Here is a 22,303-nt window from a genome sequence, read left to right on the forward strand (position 1 = left end):
GGAGGAGAGGCGGGAAGAGAGGACGGACGGGAAGAGAGGACGGACGGGAAGAGGGGACGGACGGGAAGAGGGGAGGGATGGGAAGAGAAGAGGGATGGGAAGAGAGGAGGGATGGGAAGAGAGGAGGAGGGGCGGGAAGAGAGGAGGAAGGGTGGGCAGAGAGGAGGAAGGATGGGCAGAGAGGAGGGACGGGAAGAGAGGAAGAGGAGGCGGGCAGAGACGGAGGCGGGCGGAGAGGAGGCGGCGCGGGCAGAGAGGAGGCGGGCGGAGAGGAGGCGGCGCGGGCAGAGAGGAGGCGGGCGGAGAGGAGGCGGCGCGGGCAGAGAGGAGGCGGGCGGAGAGGAGGCGGCGCGGGCGCTGTCGCGCTGTGCAGGCGTCACGGGCAGGGGCGGAGGCGGCGCGGCCGCGCTGCGGGCAGGGCGGGCGGTGTGAGGGAGCCGGCGCCCCTCGGGCAGGTGGGTGGCGGCGGGGCTGCCGGGCCTGAGCGAGGCCGGCCGGGCCGGGCCGGGCCGGGCCGGGCCGCCGGTCCCGGGAGAGCCGGGGCGGCCATCCGCCCGTCCATTGTGGGCGGGAGGGGAAGGGAGCGGAGAGCGCGTTCCGAGTGCCGGGGGAAGGTGGGCAGCGGCGGAGTGCGTCAGGCCATCCGCGGCTCTTGGAGAAACCCATCGCGACCGCTCTCACTGCGCTTAATTCAGACTGTGGGCGCGTTATTAATTCACCGCAGCGCTGCTGCTCAGGGACCCGCAGGGCCGGGGCGCAGCGGTGACATGGTCTCCTGTGGAAGTCTGACTGATTGTGCTTCACGTTTCCTGCAGGATTCAGCGTTCCCATCCCTCGCTCCGCCTGGCTGAGCCGGAGCTCTTCGCCGCTTCACTGTACAGCCTGGCACCTTGATGGAAACAGATGTTCATGGTGGTCCGAGGTGACGTGGGACCCAGCAGCGGGCCTCCTTTTTGTTTTGCCACAGCTGCAGCCATCTCTGGCTGGCCTTGTATCTGGGATTTAAATTGCCTCTCCTCAAACAATCAGTTTTTCTTGAGTCAGAGCCTAAACTGGGTTCCTTCAAGGCTTCAACTTTTAAGGACTATAAGGGTTTGACGTAATTCTTAAGTGTAGCCTGACATACCTTGTCAGGAAGAAGTTCAGTTGGGAAAATGGGTGTATGACTCTAATTATCTATACTATTTTTTACTAGAATAGAATTTGCAAGAAGTTACTACTAGTTCTACTAACAGAAATTACTAGAATCTGAAAAAAGTAATTGATCACAACCCTTGATATTTCAAGCCTGAAGTTTCAGCAGAACAGTATAAACTGTATAATACATTTTAAGCAACACACATGCTGTGTTTGGCTTGTGTTTTCTAACAGTTGCCATATTTATGAAGTCTCCAACAGATTGAATTCCAACCTCTTATTTTAAAGGAGTATGTTCATCTTATATTGTGCCTGTTTTGCAGATATTTGTGGGGGTTAAAAGATTTGAACTCCAGCAGAATAAAATAAGGGCTGAATATTGAAGGATGGCAGCAAATCCTTCAGGACAAGGTAGGTTTTAATTTAAGGGATAGGTGAATGCAAAATATCAGTGAAGTCACCATAACTGTAAGTTTCTTTTTATGGAAAGATGAAGAAGGGCATGAGAAGTGGGGCTGAAAGCACAATGGCAGCTATTCTTCTGGGACAAGGTACAGACACATTTAAGGTTTGAAAAAGACCACTGAGGGCTGGGAAGCTCTTTATTACTGAGCAGTGTTGTGCTCGGGATTAGGAAGTATGTATCATGCCTGTGGTACAGCGATTGTTTGCGGAAGCTTATTTCACACACTTACAAGACACTCAGACACTTGGCCTTGGACATGACTATTGCACTCAACATCAGAGAATGGCCAGAAGTCAAACACATTCCATGTCATGTTGGGAACAGCAAGACCCAGGCAATAATATCTATCACAGGCAGCAATTGGCCAGACCTAGGAGAAAAAGTCAGTTAAAACCGAAATGGTAACTGCAATGAAATGTTCCTTTATACTGAGATGCATCTTAGTTGTATCCTTAAAATAATAACAATCTTAGTAATGGTCCATCTATGCAGGTGATGGATGTGCTTTAGAGGGGGCTGAGGGTCTGGAGTTGTCGCCTAATAAATTTGAAGGAGGATCTTAAATCGCCCTCTAGAGGTGTTTCCTGGAAACCTTAGGGGAACTCTGAGGCTTTTCTTAGGTGGAAGAGCTGGGGAGAAAGCTTTTCAGGTATGGCTCTTCCCTTACTTGGTTATGGGAAATGAATTATGGGTTCAGTTTCCCAGCAAGTGGAGATGTTTTGCAGGTCTGTGTTTTGTGTCCTTACCTCAAGCAGTCCTGCAAACCTTGGTGTTGCTGGATGATACTTCAGGGGGTATTGTATAACTCGCAGGGGATCCAAAACACAGATTTTACTTGCTACTTGATGAAAAGGAAGTAGTTTCAGGAATGCCTTTTGAGATTTTGTGAGGTGTTGAGAGAGAAGTGCTGCAGATTGCAGAGCTGTCTGTTTGCAAATTTTAACTGAGAAAGTTTTTTGTACATAATGGTAAATCTTGCCTTTATTCTGTGACTACCAAATCAGCATAATTGCAAGGAATAGAATGTTGTCATAGGTAGTTAAAAGCTTAAATATGTTGGTTTACTGAGAGATGGGATTTCAGTGCCAGAATACCTTTGCTTCCCTCCCAGTTCCAGAGTCTTATAACTTCATAGAGCCTCGGAATCTTTTATATTTGAGATATCCTTTACAGACTCATTAAAAGAGCTGTGTAGTTATTATTTGAAAATTGTTTGCACTAAGGAGATAAGAAACACTGTCAAATTTAATTAACAAATAGGCCTATAAGTAGTACAACTAAGAAAATTAGAAAGGACCAGGTAAATATAAACAACAGTTCAGGGTTTCTGTCTTCGGTGGACACATCTAGTAGTGAAAAGGACTGTGAAAAACACTGCATTTTTAGCTTGCCTCTTGGCATATGTATTAGTACTGCTCAAGGAATCAATTCACTTGGACAAAAATAATAAAAGTTTACTGAAATGCTCACCAGGAGGGATATGAATGGTAGCACTTACTCAAGCAGAACTGTAAGGATGAATTAAACATTAGCCTTCTACACAGGTAGACTGTGATGGGAATTTTTTGTACCAAATTACTGCTCTTCCTTTGATGTATATCAGGTATTTTCTTAGGAGTAAACTTGAGTTTTCCACTGTTTACAGATTTGGACTATAAAAGTTAAGATTTTTTGGACCAGACTTTTATTTGCCAGCCTCTTAGAAAAGCACTCTTGGTGGTGAGCTGCATATGAGTGCAGAAAAACGAAAAATAATTGAATGAAAAGTCTTATTTCATTAACTAGTGCCACAGGGAGCTGATGGCATAGGACTGACTGTGGCATTTACCAGCAATGGAAGATCTTGCTGTATGCTGAGCATTGTCCACCAGATGAACTCATTGACCAGAGTGATACACTTTGATGGGTGGAAATCAGCTTCTGAATTACAGCAAATACTTCCAGGTGCTCAGGAATACACCGCTCCTACTGCAGTACTTCACAGTACTTAGGCAACATGCATTCATCAGGCTGCTCTTGTGGAATGCCTCTGCTTGTGTGCAGCAAGGCCAGAGCCTTGTGTGTAACTGAATTAGCCACTCTGTGTATGAGTCCTAGAGGAAGCTGTCTGGCATGAGAGAAATGTAAATGTAACTGCTCAGGACAGAATTCTCCTTTTGGTCCTCAGAGGTGGAAAAGATGCAGATCCTGTTTCAGACAGGGCTGAACATTTCAGAAAATAAGAATTCTTACTGGTATGTTGGGAGACAAAGCTCTTGACATATGAACAGAATTCTAAGTTTCAGGCTGCAGCAATTCTAGTCTCTTTATGTCCTGAAAGTTGTTTATGCTTTTCCCTAAAGGTATGTGGGGGCGTTCACATAGCACAGTCTAAGCAGCTAGATTTAGCTCTCTGTTCACCAAGTCTGAAAAGGAAGATTGTGCTGTTGAATTATTATGAATGCATTGAATGATGTCATCACCTACAGAGTTTGCTCTTCCCCATCTGAGTCTGATCTGTGTGTAAGCATAGTACTTGAGAACTTTGCAGCCATAAAGCTGTCAATTACTTATATTCAGCTATGTATGCAGCTGTTGTCTGGCACAGACAAAATACTAATGTATTTTTAAGTAATTCAACTTAATTTACTGAGTAACCAGTACATCTTTTGTTTCATTGTCACACAAAGTGTATGAAAGCATACCCAGATATAAATTGTTACTGAGAGTATAGGCATGCAGCAGACTGTTAGATGATGCTTTGAGATGTCAGTCATCATAAGCAGAAGAGGATGTCTAACTAGAATTACTCCATTTTCTTCACAAGTGGTGTGTGTTTAATGAGGTCTTCAGATCCTGTTTTTTAAGAGGGTTCTGCCTCACTTCATGAATGCTGCCATTTATAGAAACATGCACTTCAGTAAAGAAATAACTTTTAATCCTTTCTGAATTGAGCAGGCAGGACAAAATGCAGTGCCTTTCAATGTTCAGAGCTTGGAGCTAACATACAGCTTTGAAAACATTTTCTCAGTAAAAGTGTGTCTTGGACACAAATTAATGGAGGGTTCTTTAGTGCTGTTACACATTTGTGGATGAATGATAAATGGTGAATCTTGGAAAAACCTGAAATATTTTTTGTGAATTTGGAGCAAGAAGTCAAGGAAGGATCAAGGAAACAGATCAAGGAGAAAAGATAATCAATGAAAAGCAAAAAATTAAAAACAAAGGTAATGGTGTTGCTTGCCACACATAGTTCAAGGAACTGCCAAAGGTAACGGTTAGCTAGGGTGGTAGATAAAATCTTGAAGTTAGGTTAAAGTGAGAGGCTTGCTGTGGGCTCTGAAAGCTGCCAGTATCACTCAACAAGGTTTCAGCTTTATTTGGCATTCTGCCTTTCACGTGCAGATAATAGGTGTAAGTAATCTTTCAGGTCCTGCACAGATACAATGCTTGATGTCAGAAATAGAGGTCTCAAAAAGGTTTAAAATCTACATGTCCTGAATCGGCTACATTAGAGAGTAATATCAGGATCTAGGTGCTCAGTTTGACATCTGACACTGCCATTGAACTATTTAGCTGCCTTGAACAGGTCATTCTGTGTCAGGAGTCATGTCAACAAAGCAGAGAAAGAACAGTTTGAATATTGCAGTTTATAAATATTTAACTCAAAATATTAGTGCAACTCAGCCCAGTAAAGGGAGGTCTTAAATTTAAAGCTTTATTAGGAAGTTCCTGTGTTTGAAAATCTTTACTGGCTTTAACAGATGGGAATCTGGTCTGTACTAAGGACAGCTTTTGATTTTTGCATGTCCATATTTTCAGTACTAGAAAGCAGAACAGACAAACCTGCAGATGAAATATTACTCTTATTTATAATTGAAGTGGGAAAATTCTGTAGAAGTTTAAAATTGGTCTTTGTGAAAGCATTTTGTGTTCCTCAACAGGGAACAATCTGAATTAAACTCTTGTTTATTTATTGCCAGATATGCTTAATTACTTTCTAAGGATGCCAGAATTTCTCTGTAAAATTGATTTCTCCTGTTTTGCACACTCCATTGTTAACCTTTAAATGAACAGCCTTTACTTTGCATGTTGAAGAAGTTTACCTGCAGGAAGATCACGTTGCTCAGATGTGAAGTATTGACATATATATGTTGAATATATACTCCTCCACATTCTTAAATAGGCTTTTAGGCTTTTATCTCCTTACCAATAACAAATTCTCTTAGACAAATTACTTTCTCAGCACAGCAGGTTGCTGATGGCCACTGTCTGAGCTCTAATGCAAAATACTGCTTTACAAAAAAACCCAAGCAACAGTCAAAAAACACACAACAAAGCTCTCTGTAGAGGTATATGGAAAGAAAAGATACTTGGGTTTCTTCTGAATACCTCTAGAGTTTCTTCCACAAGATACTGTAACAAGACTCAAAATAGAAGACAGTCTTCTACTGTTTGTGATCACAGTTTAAAAACAGCATTTAAAATGTCTCAGGCTTTTCTGAATCATACCATCTGCTTCATGATAAATTTAAGCATATTTAATATTTATTTTTTTAGATCACAAACTTAGATAAAAAGTGGTCCCCTTTTTCTTTTCTTAAGCATCATATCTTGTGAATTCCAAGCATGCATTTAAATTTATGCAGTTCAGGATAAGCAATCAGTATCAGAAGGGTGCTGAGTAATAGGTCAAGTATAGATGTGAGGTTTTTGGATTAAAATTGTGTAGAATTAGCACACAAACATATGCTTGTTTTAGGTCAGGCCCTCTAAGAGGTGATTTGGTCATCCTATCCATGCATTGTCTCCAGAATTTACAAGAAAGTAAAGTCTGGGCTGGTTGCAGCTCAGAGATATTAAATCCTAGGTTGTTGGCAAGATTTGTCAGCCTTTGTGTGTCAGCTCTGTTTCAAGGTTTCAGATTCATTGCAAGCGCAAGGTCTTAGAAAAAAAAATAAGAGATAGTGTACAATACCCGAAGAGCAGAGAAATATCCAAGGCCTGAATCAGTACTCTTACCAAACAGAGTTTAAGTGGAGCTAATGCCACATAGGAAGGAGAAATTAGTTAAATTAAATGTAATGAAAATCTTAATTAACAAATGTTAATTAATTGTAATTAATATCTTATTAACAAATGTCAAAATTATTGTGGATGATCTTACATAAAACCATAGTACAATATAAACAAAAGGCTGTGTTCCTTTTGAGAACTTTTGAGACACTGAAGTTTATGGGTATGTGTTTGTATTAGGTATAGTAGAAGAAAAAGGTTGAGAGTTTGATAGCAAGGCAGTACAGATGCATATTGTTATTTAGAGTTTAAGGTTTCTCTGGTGATTGTCTCCTTCATTAAGCCATGCAGATAAAAGGGAGACTGGACTATGTAACTGAGCATCAGCACAAGGTCTGTCAAAGAGGATGAACTTTGAATGCAGCTACTGAAAATAAATCATTTTACCTTGACATGCTAATACTCTCCTTAAGAGTTACCATATGTGGCCTTCCTCACAGTTTGTGGGCTACGGTGTTTTAATGCTGTCGCTAAGACAGTTTGCAGGGCAGGGCATGGCATGCAGCAATTTCCAGGGGAAATCTTGGACTTTTTGTGTGGAGGAAATAAAGGAGAGCTTGACTTTTACTTACTGTTTTTTTAAAATCATGTTGTCATAGCTTCTTATTTGTAGAACAGCAGCAAATAAGAGATTCAAGAAGTGTGTGTTTCTGATATGAAGAGTGTCCTCAGTGGCATAGAGGTGACTAAGAGTCAGCTGTGGAGCTGTTCTCCTTAGCTGTGCTGTTTGGGTATACTGGGCAACAGCAGGGGCTTGTGCATCTGGTTTGTTGAAGAGCTGCAGTGAGATCCTTTATTATATGAGTCCTGTGTAGGTACAGGAGTTTGCCATGTTTGCATTTAGAAGGCAACTTTGAAAAAAACATAGATGGCAGCTATTTTGGGCATTTTTGAAATTCTTTCAAGTCACCCTACTTCCTGACCCCTTCTGTCGTATTCAGAGTCACTTTGGAAGAATGATGAAAGCAAATGGAGGCCACATTCTTATATTCTTAAACAGACAGTTTAATAGTTTAAATTTGCTTCTCTATTCCAGCATTTGACCATACTCAGAATAAGAGTAGTAGTATAGGACACATTATATTTAAACTTTTCTTCATAGATTGAATGAAACATGTTTGTATAAACACATGTGCAATCTTAGTGATTTGCTCATTCTTAGCTGTTATATATATATAAAATGCTTGTGTTACAGTTTGAGTTCACTGACATGAGAAATTAAGCCCCATGCATGTATTGCTCTTTTGTTATTGTTCAGTTGAACATTCGGAGACTACTTTTTAAATTTAGAACCTGGTAAGTTTACTTCTTTTCGGAAGGCAGCTATTTGATTTTAAACCTTGATTATAGCTCCAGATCTGGCTTGGGAAGTGATAGGCTCTATCTTGAGTTAAAAGCCTCTGTTTTAAAGCTTCTGAGTTAAAGCTTCTGTTTTGCATGATAGCTTATGGAAGCTATTGCATGCTGACAAATGAAGCCTATTTAATAATAGTATTTTCAAATGAAGGTCAGTGTATAATCTTAGAGTAATTTTCTACAGGAATTTCTAATTCCACAGGGTTAGAGTTGGGCCACAGAAGTCAAATAAATATCTCTAATATTTTTCTGTCATTCTCACCAGGTTTCCAGAATAAAAATAGGGTTGCAATCCTGGCAGAACTAGACAAGGAGAAGAGAAAGTTACTTATGCAAAACCAGTCTTCCACAAATCACCCTGGAGCCAGGTATTTTATGTTCTTAGACCTGTTGGGACATCACTGATTACATCAAGGAAAAAAAGCCAAACAGCTAGTGAGCTGTAAACTTATATAAATACTTAACAGAAGTGTATTCTGACCATCTGTAATAACAAGGCAAGGGGACATTGCTCTTTAGGAACATATTAGTATTTAAAGTGGTTTACATAGCGTGAATTTTGGCTTATATAATTTCCATTTGAGAATGAGATAATCAGATATGCTTACTCAAATGTGTTAAAATCTACCATAAAGAAAAATCAGGAAGCAGACACTGAGAAAACTTTCATTATTAAGCTGAAATGCTCTGGGAAATGGAAGTAGCAGACCATTAAGTTCAGGATTTTGTGTGCTTAGAGAAGAGCAATTACAGCTGGAGTGACTTATTCTTGAAACTCCCTATGTGCAAGACAAAGCCAGTGTATGTTATAAGATAATCCTGTAAAAGATGCTGTGTTTTAGGTACGATTCTACACCATAAAGTGTAATAGTCTAATCTGAGTTGAGGGCTGGTACTGGGATTTCTCACATACAAGACAAGAAAATCAGATTTTTGTCATAAATCAGTAACCAGAAAATCACACAACAATTTATGTGGAGAAATTGACATCCTTGAACTTCCGGGTTATGGTGAAGTGAGTGCAGTGTCACATTCTAGACACAGTGTAACCCAAAAGACCTGTACAAGAGTCAAATACTCTGACTAGAGTCTGAGTGCTGCCATGTCTTTTCTTCTAAGACATCCCATGGCACTTTTTCCTTCATAATGTCAAAAAACATGCAGAATACTTGCCTGATGTAGACTTCTGAGTGAGGTAAGAAGTTACAGTCAGGAACTTTATGTAGTTATTATTTGAGCAAAATTGTTGGAAAGAAAATCAGAATACCATACTGTTATGTACAGCTCCTGGCAACAGTGTTTCTGTGCTTTATTATAAGTCTGACAGAGCTTCAGGGAGTGCTTGTTTGCTCTCTTTTTTTCTTTAAGAAAATACAACACTGTATTCTAGTGAGCTGAATTAGAATTTTCTAGTTTTGAAGGTGGACATGGGTGGAACATAAAATGTAGCAGTCACACACTCTACTTTGGCGTGGTGGGCTGATGTGTGATTTTTGAGAAGCTGCCAGTTTTTTGATGTTGTACCAAAGGTCTTGGACCACAGAGTTGTCAAAATTGAGACCATAAAAATGGTGCAAACTTGACCAAAAGCACTTGATGTACCTAAAGCACAACAGTGGCAGGGATAGTGTAAGGGTGAATGAGTTAATTGATTTCTGTACTTGGCAGGTGAAAATCCTGAAGATTTTCACTTCATAAAAAAGAACAGAAGACATCTCTTGAAAAATGTCAGCTTATGGTGGAGTCTTAAGCTTATCTACAAAAATCTTATTGAAAAGTTAGAGGGTACAGATTACAAATTACAAACTAAATGCCTCCAATATCACTGAAAATATCGTTTTAAATAAACTGAGTAGTATTCTTCTCCAGCAGTGAAACTTACCTTAATATTTGCCATAAGCAATTTTTTTCTGAATTGTTTAGCTTTTGTTATGCATTTAGGCATAGATTTGGCTGCAGATCTTTTCATGAACATGGCTGCTTCTCAAAAACTGATTTACTAAATCAGCTGTTGACATTGAAACAGCTGGTAAAATTCAGCTGATGAGTTTGATTTGAATCCTTGTCATTTGTACTTCTGTCTCTGTGATTGGTAAGAGCAGGGTTTTCAGCAGCAGCCTCCAGTGACAGTCTCAGAGGTAGTGAGAATTGTCTTGTGATACAGCTCTAATGGCAACCCTCACCTGATTTCCACGTTAATGTTCTATATAGAGTCAGGAGTGCTTTTTATGTCTTATTTTTGGGTTAAGAAGGCAGACAAGTCCTAAGGTAGAAAAGACTTAAACTAAAAGAAAAAAATCGGTAAATTTTAATTTGAAACCTTATGCTGCAGTGAGATAGATATGCTAAATCAGTTTTAGGTACTCCAACCTCTTACCAAGGAATCATTATTTCAATTAACATTAATAGGAAGCTCCTTTATCATAGGCAGTGAACTGCTTCCTTCCCACCAAAGACCTGTTCTTGTACTGAAGTCTGCAGAGTTCTTGTAAGTGCTTCTGTTTATCACAGTTGTTTAGAACAGTCACTCAGTGACTGAGTAGTGGTGAAAGCACAAAACTGCTTTAGAAATTCCTTGCATTGTTTAACACTGCACCCAGTGCTTTCATTGACTTCAGTGGGACTCAACCCATGGGCAAAATCCACAATAGGCTTCAGGTTTAGTTTGGCAGGAATTGTTTATGATGGCTCAAATTATACACCTGTGCTCGCTCCATCTACCATTTTTTTATTTTTTCCTCTTAGATTTACAGATAGTAATTCCAAACAGTAACTGACAATTGTCAAGCCATGAGTGAAATGAGAACTCAGGAAGTCATAATATCCGTGGCTAGAATGGCAAGAACACAAGTTTTGGCTGTGGTCTGTGTCATACCATCTTGTTCTTTCTTGCAGCATTGCACTTACAAGATCACCTCTGAATAAGGATTTCCGTGATCATGCTGAGCAACAGCACATTGCAGCACAGCAGAAGGCTGCACTGCAGGTGAGCTGATACAGTCAGAGTTCAGTTTGGCTCTGTTTTAGATGTGAATCCCTTCAGAGAGCAGCCCTGCTCCTAGAGATATTGAAAAGCCCCTTTTAGAGATTAGGTATCTCTCATTTCTGTATTTGTCATAAGGGAAGTCTCTTTTGTTATGAGAAACATGTCCTTGGGTGTGGAGAGCTCCACCCAGCCCTACAGCCATCTCTGTGTCTCTGTTGAACTCCCCCCAGTTTGTATCTCAGACTGAGCTCAGAGGGCTCCCCTTGGCCTGCTGGCCATGATGTTACTGGTGCAAGTCACTGTGCCAGTTGGGCTTGATCACTCCAAGGGCACACTAAAGGCTCAAGCTGAATTTGAGATCCAGCAGGGATCTTCCCTAGTGGGGGAGGGAGGGAATATGCAGAACATCTAACTTGCTGGAGTTCATACAGCAGCTGCCTCCCTCAGATGAACAAGCATATATCTACATCACATGAGCAGAATCCTGGTGTCCCATGTTTAGGATTGTGTCTGGTGGCACTCCATGTAGCAGCTGTTGTAAACAAGAATTACAAGCTGGTTTTGGAAAGGAATGGAAGTGGAAACATGGGTTCTAGTCAAAGAAGAGCCATCAGGAGTTGATTTGCTCCACCTCCATGGGGTTGGCTAAAAAGAGCAGAAGAGAGTGTCCAGGTTAATTGTGTTGATGGGCCCTATTCTGATGTAGCTGATCTAAAATGCTAGGTTTGAATTTGACTATCAGAATTAAGGAGCAAACTGGGAGAAATAAATAATGAATGCTGCAGAAGCCATGAAGTCGTAAATCATGTCAGTGCTGCAGGGAGTTATGCTTTAACAAATGCTTTTCTCTTTCCAGCACGCACATGCACACTCCTCAGGATACTTCATAACTCAAGACTCTGCATTTGGAAATCTTATTCTTCCTGTCTTACCTCGACTTGAGGCAGAATGAGGAATGTTGTTTGTCTCAGAAATTCAAGATCTGATTTTTGTCCATAGCAGGAGCTGTCTAACCTTTTAATTTCTTTATGTATCTTAAAACCTACTTTTTTTTTCTGGGTTCTTGCAAATGCCATTCAGGAGTGTGAGCTCTAGTGATGGGGAAATAGTGTTGAAAATTTTTTATCCTGTATTTCTGTTCCTCTGTCGGGTCAAAGTCAAATGCAAGACTTTTCTTGGAGTTTGAAGTGCACAGGGTTTGCTCTTCCCTGTTTTCGGTGCTTCCTTTAAATAAATGTCCAAACCAGAGTCACCAAGAGATGCATAATCTGACAGCATTTGTGTTTCTTTTTATTATGTACAGGTATGATTTTGTAATGAATCATGAAAATTATTTCTGTCCATCAAAACAGACATGAATTTGTCAAATGCATCAGCCAGTCTTCCTCCCCACCCTCTCCTATGCAGGAGCATTTCTAGTGTACTGTTTGCCATTGTAGCATCATCTGGTCTTAAGTCCTTAGTTACAGTGTGCCTGGCTCTTACCTTGTTTTGTGAAATATGAAAATGAATTAAAGTGAGAAAAAAGCAAACGTTTCTAACAGTCTTTTTACAGAAAAAATGTCAAAAGTTCTCTGGACATCTCAGATGGAAGGAGTTGTCTGTAAAGACAATTCCATTTAAAAGGTCAAATTTTCCTTGTTATGCCTTTTTCAAGACTCTGTGTTTTATTTTTGTTCATTTTTTTCCTTGGTGTTTTTATCTGTGGTAAAAAATTCCAGCTTCCTGCTGGAATAAAATCTTTTGATCTTAAGGTAAATTATTTTGGAACTGTGATTGTACTACCAGGATAAAGTAAATTAGCATGAAAAATAGTCCTTACTTAGACCTTCTTATATCTCCATAGTTTTGCTTATGCAGCTGTACAACTACACTGATTGCATTGCCTATGGAGGCAAGTTTTAGAAAACAGAAAAGAGTAGGGAAACTTACATGAGAATGATAAATCAGAAAGCATCTGTTAAACTGGTGCCCATTTGAAGCACCTCTGTCCTTTGCAGAAACTTAGCTGTCCCATGAAGTTTCCAGGGTTGTAGTTGGCATTTCCTTAGGGACTTCTAGGGTATTCTGTTTCTATATGCAAGGGATTGCCTGAACCCAATAAGCACTGCTGAGCTATCTGTTAATGTATCACTGTTAATATTTGCAGTAATCATGAATACAGAACAACTACCAAGAGATGGGTGCAGGTATGAGGAAAATGCCACTACTTTCATATACGTCAGCTGAGCATAGACCTTTGCAGAAACTGGAGCATACTGAAACATTTTCAGGAAGGAGCATCTTCTGCACCCAGCCTTGATAGAGCTTTAGGATGTGCAATTTTAACAAGAATTATTCATACCATATGCTTTTTTTTCTGGGTTCTGATGTGATGAGTCATGGGAATGACGATGGGTTTTGTGGGCAGTAGAGAAAGAAGTCACTTCTGTTTTCTGTGGTTATCTCAGTAGCTATTTCTTTTTAATTACCAGGAGTGCAGCTATGAATCTGGCCAGCCTGGAAACAAAGGAAAAGGTGTTAAAGCAGATGCAGCAGAAAGCATGGATTTTATATTTGAGTTGAATTAGCATTAAAGGAGGTCCATGCTACATATTTGAACTACAGAATCTTTCAGTGTGGTTGTACAGACTGCAAATGATCCAGGCAATGCAACAGTAGTCATCCTTCTCCCTTGGAAAGTTACAATTGCTCTACTGAAGGAGTTAACACTTGCTGCCTGTGTTGTTTTCACCTTGGGTATTGAAAGATCTGCTTTTGGAAATTCTGGGCCTGAGCTCGGGAATGAGTATATTGGAATGGAGGAGGGGGTCAGGGGGAATGAACACAGTTGTGTTATTTTAAAGTTATAATGTCTCAAATTATTCCTTGCAATTGTGAGGGTCTTGGTGATATATGTAGATAGGATTAACTGCCAAATACACAAATTACATATATGGAAGCACCTATCTTAGAAATTACAGACTCAAGCAATTACTGTCAGATGCATCAGTTTGTCTTGCCACTCCTTATTTCTACTATTAATCAGTATTGGACATATTAATCTATCCCTATACAGTAACTTCAGCAAAACCCATTCTCTGCTTGGAACCACATTGTTCAAATTCAAATTATTACCAGTTAGAATACATGTGAACCAGGAAGTATCTAGGATGTCTTGCTTCTAACAGTGACCCCTAAGGTGATCACATGAAAACTGAAGGCTGGTGGGATAGTACTGGCCTGTGTACCTCAACATGCATGACTCAATTAATTTTATTTAATTTGCTACAATAGAAATTGGCCTTTCCACTCACCATAGTTTGGTGTAGAATCTGTCAGAGCTGAATGGTGGGGTGGAAGCAGCTCATAGACTGGGCTAAAGTACTGTGAGATCAGAATTATAATCTCTCAAAAACAGATGAGGTAAGGGGGTCAAAGATATACCTAAGCACTAAAAGAACTGAACCACAGCTTGTTTCTTAGTTGTGTCATCTGTTTCTTCTACTAGACAAGTTTTCATATCTTTGTTTTCCAAAGTCACCCACCATTTCCCTGCCACTATAACCTCTGGAAAACACTGTGATGTAACCCAAGAAGCTTGGCCTGTAAAACGATGTGTGATTTCCTACCATACATTTTACTTTCCTTTTTTCCTTATTGTTTTCATTCTGCTGAGGTCCTAGAAACACTGGTATGAAACTGATCAATAATACCTGATGTTGTATTGGACTTTATATCAGAACACAAAATACTCAGTGAAACATGGTAGTGGAAAGAAATTACAGCCCCTGGTGTAGCTTGCCTAGGTCTTTCTAATTGCTTTGATGTGCTCAGTCAGTTTAAATTGATAAATGCTGGTTTTGCCTTCATATGCTTTCAGCAGTGGACAAGCCAGCTGTAATTTTCTAGCTGTGGATACAGCTGGGTAGCACTGTTCATGGCAAGGGTCATTGTCTGAGGTACACACTTTGGATGGATTGAGGCTTTTAAACGCCAAAGGTCACTTCCCGTCTTGCTGCATAGCAGAGGAGTTAGTGCTCCAGCCCAAGCCTTGAATAAATGCTGGGTTTTTCCCAGCCTCTTCAGAGAAGAGGAAAGTGTCAGTTACCAGCCAGTTTACAGAGAACATCAGCTTGAGGTGATGCATGGGAAATGCAGACAACGGCACAACTTCTGTGCCTTATCTTACAGAATCTGCAGTGTTCTAGGGGGAGAGCACAAGGGCTGAAGGAGGGAATGAGCCTGCAACAGTGTGGGATGCAGTCACAGGCATGAGCAGGCAGTGACTATCTCAGTGCATCCTCTTGAGCATTATGGTAGCTAATTAATTGAAAATCAGGAGAATGAGAAAGCAACTGGATGACTCCTGTTGGTCAAATTTATAACAGAGACAATTCCTCTGGTCAAATCACCTCAAATAGCAAGCCTTCTTGAAGGACAGTTAGTCAGTCTTGCTGAAACTGAAACTTCGATTCCTGTGTTACAGGAGCATACAGTAACCAAAAGGACACTAAGGGAAAAGTTAATAGAAGGCAGCTGGTCTGCTGGGTGGTCTGTGTGCACAGACACCTCTGAAGGAGGAGGTAGAGAATGAGGGAAGGATTGTCTGACACCCAGCTGGAAAAGTCCACCTGTCCAGAGCTCTGTAAGCATGATTTATGTTTCGCTAACACACAGGGAAAATTCCATAGCACCTGCCAGTAACACCCTTGTGTCTGGAAAGCCTGGTAATCAAAGTGTTCTGAAACACTTTTGGAGGGCGAAAATATGGAGCTTTCTGTAGTGAATGGTAACTTTGACAACTAATCAGTGAAATAGTTTTCTCATGCAGTTAGGTTAATAGCTTGCTCAGTGAGTGTCTGCATTTATTGGAAGCACAGAGTGTGACCCAGGTATTTTACAAAGACAACACCATCCTGTTTCCTAGTTCTTCCACTTATAGAAGGAACCAAATGATAAATGTTTCATGGGAAAGTGATCTTTACATTCCTTCCTTTAATACATGTTTTTTAGAGAGAATGTTTAATGTATTAAATAGAGAAAGCTTGATTATTTTGTTGAGACGTGAAAAATTATGTTAAACTTTCCTCAGTTATTGCACTCTACCAGGTTCATTCAGGTATTGAATTATGAAAGGTGGTGGCATAGTTCTCTATCTGTTGTCTTTAAGGCTTTTAATCTGGATATTTTGGTCTCAGTGGATGCTTCTTTTTTCATGAAGATTTTGTAGATAGGGTCTGAAAGTTGTTCAAAATCTACCTGGAAAGTACAAATGACAAGCTTACTTGCCACCTTCACTATGCACATATGTTGCACATGTTAGCATATTATATAACTGGGTGGTGGTGCATAAAGTAGGGAAAGATGTGTCATTATAAAAAATATGTGTAGATTTACAGATATCTTTACATCTTCACAGGCTTTTTCAGTGTTTTCCTTGAATCCTCACATGAGGCAAACTAAGTTACTGTTACCTTCATTTTTGCAGATGAAGAAAAATGCTGAATGCACAGTAAACCAGTGGAATTATCAGGATGAGCTCCTGGTTAGTCAGCTAGCGTGAGGCATCATCTAGAGACTGTTGCCCTGCATCCCACACCAGCAGCTGGTTCATCACCCCCTACTAGAAGACACAGAGCTCTTTGCTTTCTGGTTTGTCTTTGCTTTCTTTAATAGCTACTGCTTTAGCTTTGGTTTTCTTTTTCAGATGGTAAAGATAACAATGTCAGAGTTTGGGCCTTTTATGTTTAAAATTTTGAGTAGGAGAGATGGAAACTGCAAGAGAGCAATGTTATACTCCATATATGGAAAAAGCTTTCTTTCTTGTGCTTTGTTCTTTGCAACAGTGACTAGATAAAGTTTCTCATTATGCTGGGGTTTAGCCATTACTACATGCCCTAAGTAGAGATATGTTAGAGCATCTCTCTGCATGGATGGGTGTAGATTTTCTCTCTCTGTCAGTCAGTGGCCACTTCTGGAAGTGGGAATGGCCACATGTGGGCCCAAGCCAAAGCTGCTGTCTCAATATTTCTCTGCCAGCAAGACTGCACAGCCGGCTGACAACTGAGATGGGTCAGAAGGAATGAGTGTTTACAGTCTGTCAGGAAGAGACACACCAAGAGTCATATATTCTCAAACTCTGCCCAGCAGAGGGCTTGTTTGTCCAGAGAAAGCAAAACACTGTGCATTGGCCTGCGTAGAACAGTCTGCCTTGCCAGCACCCTTCGTAGTCCCTGTAAGGGGGGTTTATGTCCCATCTAAATGAAGGGTTAGTTTGAAGCTACTCCTTCTAAGCATAGCCTACTTCCCTAGACTTTGAGGTTTGTAAAGGCTCCCTCTGAGCTGGGCCTGTGCATATATCCCAGTCTCCCGCTCACACACAGATCAGCATTGTCAGATTCAGCTCTAATCACTTTCAATTTAATACCTTGAACTGGTCAGTTTACTCTGTCAGCAAACAAGCCTGCTTAACCTGTCAGTTTGGATAGACCATCTTTTTTTGATGGGTTTCCTCATCAGCTGACACAGCAGTGTCCTGACGTAAGACAGGTTCCTAAGCCCAGGAAGTCATTAATAGGCACAAATAACTGTTCATTCAGCCTTTGGTACTGATCTTCCTTTCAGCTAAGCATTGCTAGAGCAATCACAAAAAAAAAAAAAAAATCAATTTATAGTAATGGAAATGCTCCCCCATGCTCCTTTGTACCTTATTCCAGTGATAAACTCAGAGGCAGGGCTTCAGGAATGTCAGTATGATGTCCTGAGCCCTGCAGTACATAAGAAGAAATTGTGAGTCCAGCAGCACTCACCACAGTTTTCTGCTGATGCAGACATATGTTAAAGCTAGCTGGTGATATTCAACCAAGAGTGGAAAGTCTGAAACCTAATAAATTATTGCTTATCCAAAACCCCACCTTAGTGATTTCCTCCATGTTTTAAGTTAGCCAATTGCTTCCCTCAGCATGGCTGAAGACAACTCAATACAGCAGCAGAGCCCTAAAGCAGACAGGAAATATGGTGATTCTTGTTTCTGTGATTGTTACTTTTTAGCCTTTCCATACCAATGTGGTCTATGATTCTAGCTGGCCTGTTTATTATACCATTTTGGTCCTTTGTAAGTCTTGTCAGTAATTTCTTAAGAATTTCTGTGGTTAGCCCTGTCAGTTACCTTTTTCTTTTCCTCTGCTAGACACATTCGTTTCTCTCAGTTATACTGTTTTGCTTCTCCAGCTCCACTTCTTCCTTCCCTCCCGTTTGTGTTCCTTCCTAGCAAAATACCTGACCTACTTGGTTATGCCACAGCAAGTGTGCTTTAATTAAGCTCTATTTCAGTACTAAACAAGATGCAATCACATTTTTTGACAGATGCAAGCAAGACTAGGATCAGAAAGTTACTTTTGGGAATCTTCAGAGTATGTTCAGCTGAGAAAGGTCATAATACCATTGGATAGCTCAGCATCACCCTGAAGTATTCAGATTCATTGATGAAGAAGTTGGGGTTTTTTTGCAGCTCTTAAACTGTTCTATTATTATTGAAGAATGATATACATTGTGAAGAGTGTAGCAAGCTAAGTCAAAAAAAAAGCTGGCTGATTCCGGCCTGACAGAAGACTGATGATGCGAGTGAGGGATGCTATCTGATTTTGGCAAAGACTAGGTAAGAAACAACAACACCTGACAAAGTGCAGGGAACTAAAGTGCTCCCACGTGACTGGGCACCTTGCAGCCTCCCCTGCTCTTCTCCTTCCTCATAGTGAACTGCTAACAAAACTGCTGATGTCTCTTTCTTTCTCCCTCTCGGGAGAGAAACTCTGAAGAGGGGAACAAACACATCCCAGATTTCTCCACCCTTCTACCTGCAGGGGCCAGCCCAGTTCCAGTCCCTCCACCCCTGGGCCCACCTCAGTCAGGCCATGGGCCTCCCCCTCCCCACCCAGCCACGGCCGGGCAGGGGAGAGTCCTGCACTGCACGCTGACCGGAACCAAAGAGAGCCAGTTCTCCTGGGAATTCTGCTTTTAACCCCTCTGTGTTCTCAGAGGCGTGTCCACCTTCAATTGGTCAATATCCAAATTGACCTCTTCCTTCTGGAAAAATTCTTTTTCCATGTCAAACCACGACACTGCACATCAAGCCATCTCAGTCCAGAGCGCTCTGAGAGGACAGTTTAAGGCAAGGGCATGTAAGATTCCTCTGCTTTAACCCACAGAGACCACCTGCATCTCACATGTGGTCTGTTTGCCACATCCTCAGTCTCTGACCCAGTGGAAGGCAATTCATTGGCACAATCCTCCCAGAAACTTAGTTTTGCCACCAGACTGTAAGGGTCAGAAAAAGAGGGTAAAGCAGATGAGTGATTACTGGAAAAAGGTTTCTTCTGTGGGCCATGGGGCTGCAAGGTGAGTTGGTAGTGCTGTCTTGGAACATGGGTTTGCACTGTGCATGTGAGAGCACCTTGATCCTTTTAGCCCTGGATAGTTCTTACTCTTTGCTCCTCTGAGACAGCCTCATAATTCAGCTCTGTGCTGGGACATGCAAATGTCACCTTAAATACAAGATGATAATTAGAGCCCAGTGAGGCTTTAGTTCTCGCTTTCCAAGGGAGGACTTGGGATTTCAAAATAGTATTACCCTGTGCTGGTGCTTCTCAGACCACCTGAGAAGGCAGCCAGAAACCCCAGAGGTAAGAGTTTACTACACAGGAGCAGTCTATGTGCTGCTCTCTCCAGGCCTGGAATATGAACCTGACCTCCGTAGCACAGGAAAGTGCCTGGATTCATGCTTGCAAAGGCAGTGCTCTCAGTCTGACTGGAGCGCCTTCCCTTGGGATGAATGGTGAAAAAACAATTGTAACCCAAGCTGACCTGTGTTTTCACACAGGCCAGATAAGAGCCTGACCCTTAAGGTAATAAAGTTGTTTTTGTTCAAACCAGTGAATTCAATGTCTGTCTGATCTGAAGAGGATTGGTTCCAAAGAGGGAGGTTGAGAAAGATGTGTCAGGAAAATACTTATTCTGTGCTAGTGAATATTTTTATGCGTTGTCAGGACAAGCATAATGCCAAACTAGAGGAGGCTTCATCTCCTCTCAGTAGTTCACACCTAGATAGAATTTATACAGGACTTTTCCCTCACTCAGAGGACATAAATCTCCATCAGGCAGCAATTTCCTGCCTCCCAGTTCTGCGATGTGTGTTCTGTATGCATTGTGCATTCCATATAAATATGCCATTATAAGTTTCATGTAGATACATCACTGTAGATTTCTTGCTTGCTTTTGATACAGCAATGAAAACCAGTGCTGCATCTTCTTCCCCCTCCCTGTCTCTTACCTATGTTTTTCTTTTCTGTCAATACAGAATTTCCTACAATATTGGTTTCAAGTGGCAGGAGATCTACCTATGGGATTTCCTAATACATACACTCTAGTGAAAATTATAGGCTTCTCTTTGACAATCAAACTGATTTCAGAAATATCCCCATGAGTAGAATTTACATCAAGTAACAAAATACACCTTGCAGATCCCTATAAATATGACAGCTTTTCAAAACCAAGATCATTTTCATGAAGAACAAAGCAAAACATTGAATCACAGCTAGGGTTCTTGCTGGTCTGACATATACCATACCAGCAAGTGTTAGCTTTCCTGCATCTCATAATGTTGATAATTAATGGGTGGGAATTGTGTCCTTAATTCTTTTGCATTTAGAGACTGGACTTGGAATTGAAAAAAATTCAAAACTCAGATGAAGGAGTAATGATCTTACTGATTACAGCTGAGTTACAGATTCCAGTTGCAAGTATATCTGTTGAAATATTTTCATCTCATTAGTAGTCAGATGATGATCAACAATTATGCCATAGTGTTCTGCTTTGTTCTGACATGTTAAGGGAGAGGTGTTACACAGAATGAGAGCAACCAATGTCTGTATAGTGGGTGTGGTAAACCTCACCGATCCTCTCACAGCACTGCAATAGGGTAGATAAAAACCCAGCCATACCTTTCCATTAGAACAGAAGCTGATTGTGCATCATCAAATATTTTTTCCCCAGCTCTGTACTAAGTCTTCTGAGTCATCTTTGTGACTTAAAGGCTCATCACAGCTCCAGCTGAAATGAAGTTTTTCTCTCAAGAGAAAGTGGACCAAGCCATAGTTGTAGAAGTTCAGGGCAATTATTTTTATACCTGATCACCAATTTTTGAAAATTACATAATTTGGTTGTCAGACTGAGCATTTGATTTCTAATATAAGCCCCTTTTAAAATGTCTCAAAACCTGGTCAGCACATTATACATGACTGACCAAAAATGCTGTCCTTTGGGGATGCTATTTTTTGTCTGCTATTAATTTGTTAATTAATTCCATGTTTGTTTATTAATTGGTAAACCAGTAGTAGTTTATAGCAGTGCCTATATATGTAGTGTAAATTATCAGGTAATGAAAAATAACTGTATTTACAATACACAAACAAGATACAAAGGTGTGAACCATTAAAAAATATGATTCACAAGAAAGTATTTTTTGTACAGTGACTCTGTGTTGGAACTCAAAATGTCTCTCAGACATTTTTAGAGGTTCCAGGCCTTGGTCAGAAGCATTTTAGACCCCGGCAGGCAGCTGGAAAAAGCTGTGATTTCGAGTTTGAACCATGGAATGAATTACCAACTTTGAAGGTGGAACAAGCAGTCACAAAGGGCTAGATAGTATAGTAAAAGTAGTCACAAAACAGAGGGGAAAAATTTTTTGTATTGTACAGCAAGGTTTTAGCACTTGTACAGGGGGGTTTTTACTTTGTACATGGGGGTCAGAAGTTCTAAAATGGAGGAAAGTGGGCTGATCCTGTCCTTCCTCCTTCTTCTTCCTTACCTCCTGTCATGGTTTGACACTGGCACAATGCCAGCGCCCCCATGAAAATGTGATCCCTACCTTGAATGCTGTGAAGTGGAATCTAGAATAGAGCAAAGCAGGCCCAAGCTTAATAACAGGAAAAAAACTTTATTAAACTACCACTACAAAAGAAGAGAGAAAACTAAACACAAAGATCCAAATGAAAACCTTGCAAAAACATTCCTCCCCCCCACCACCCAACTCCAACAAACCACAGTGAGACACAATCTGGACCCCAATCAGGTTTCCACCCTCCAAACAACCGATACTCAGTCCATCGAGGGAACAGAGTCTCTCCTGTGCCACAGACCCCCCGAGAAACACACTGCCACATCCTGTGTTTCCATGTCACACATGGCACCGCCCGGAGAAAAAGTTTGCCATGGTGACCCTTCTCCTTTCCATGCACCGTGCTCTCACCACAATGCATGGATGG

The 22,303-nt window shown here is 41.0% G+C and overlaps 1 protein-coding gene across 5 annotated transcripts in view; it reads left to right on the top strand.

The window, feature by feature from the left end:
- The first annotated feature begins 384 nt into the window (after positions 1–384).
- The window catches only part of INIP (INTS3 and NABP interacting protein), a 42,775-nt gene continuing 20,856 nt past the window's right edge, over positions 385–22,303 (top strand). For 2 of the 5 annotated variants that reach the window (XR_014951684.1, XR_014951683.1), the window contains exons 1-6: positions 385–455; positions 816–922; positions 1,461–1,548; positions 8,280–8,382; positions 10,910–11,000; positions 16,471–16,634. Coding sequence is in view for 2 of the 5 variants with exons in the window: in XM_021525033.3 (XP_021380708.1) it covers positions 1,524–1,548; positions 8,280–8,382; positions 10,910–11,000; positions 11,857–11,952 (315 nt within the window). In the remaining 3 variants the exon portion in view is untranslated. Of the gene's footprint in view, positions 456–815; positions 923–1,460; positions 1,549–8,279; positions 8,383–10,909; positions 11,001–11,856; positions 12,533–15,468; positions 15,628–16,470; positions 17,896–22,303 lie in introns of those variants that run through there. The other 3 variants (XR_014951682.1, XM_085567959.1, XM_021525033.3) reach the window with 3 other exon arrangements.

Source organism: Lonchura striata, chromosome Z, assembly GCF_050655825.1.
Source record: "Lonchura striata isolate lonStrDom1 chromosome Z, ASM5065582v1, whole genome shotgun sequence".
Lineage (NCBI taxonomy): Eukaryota > Metazoa > Chordata > Aves > Passeriformes > Estrildidae > Lonchura > Lonchura striata.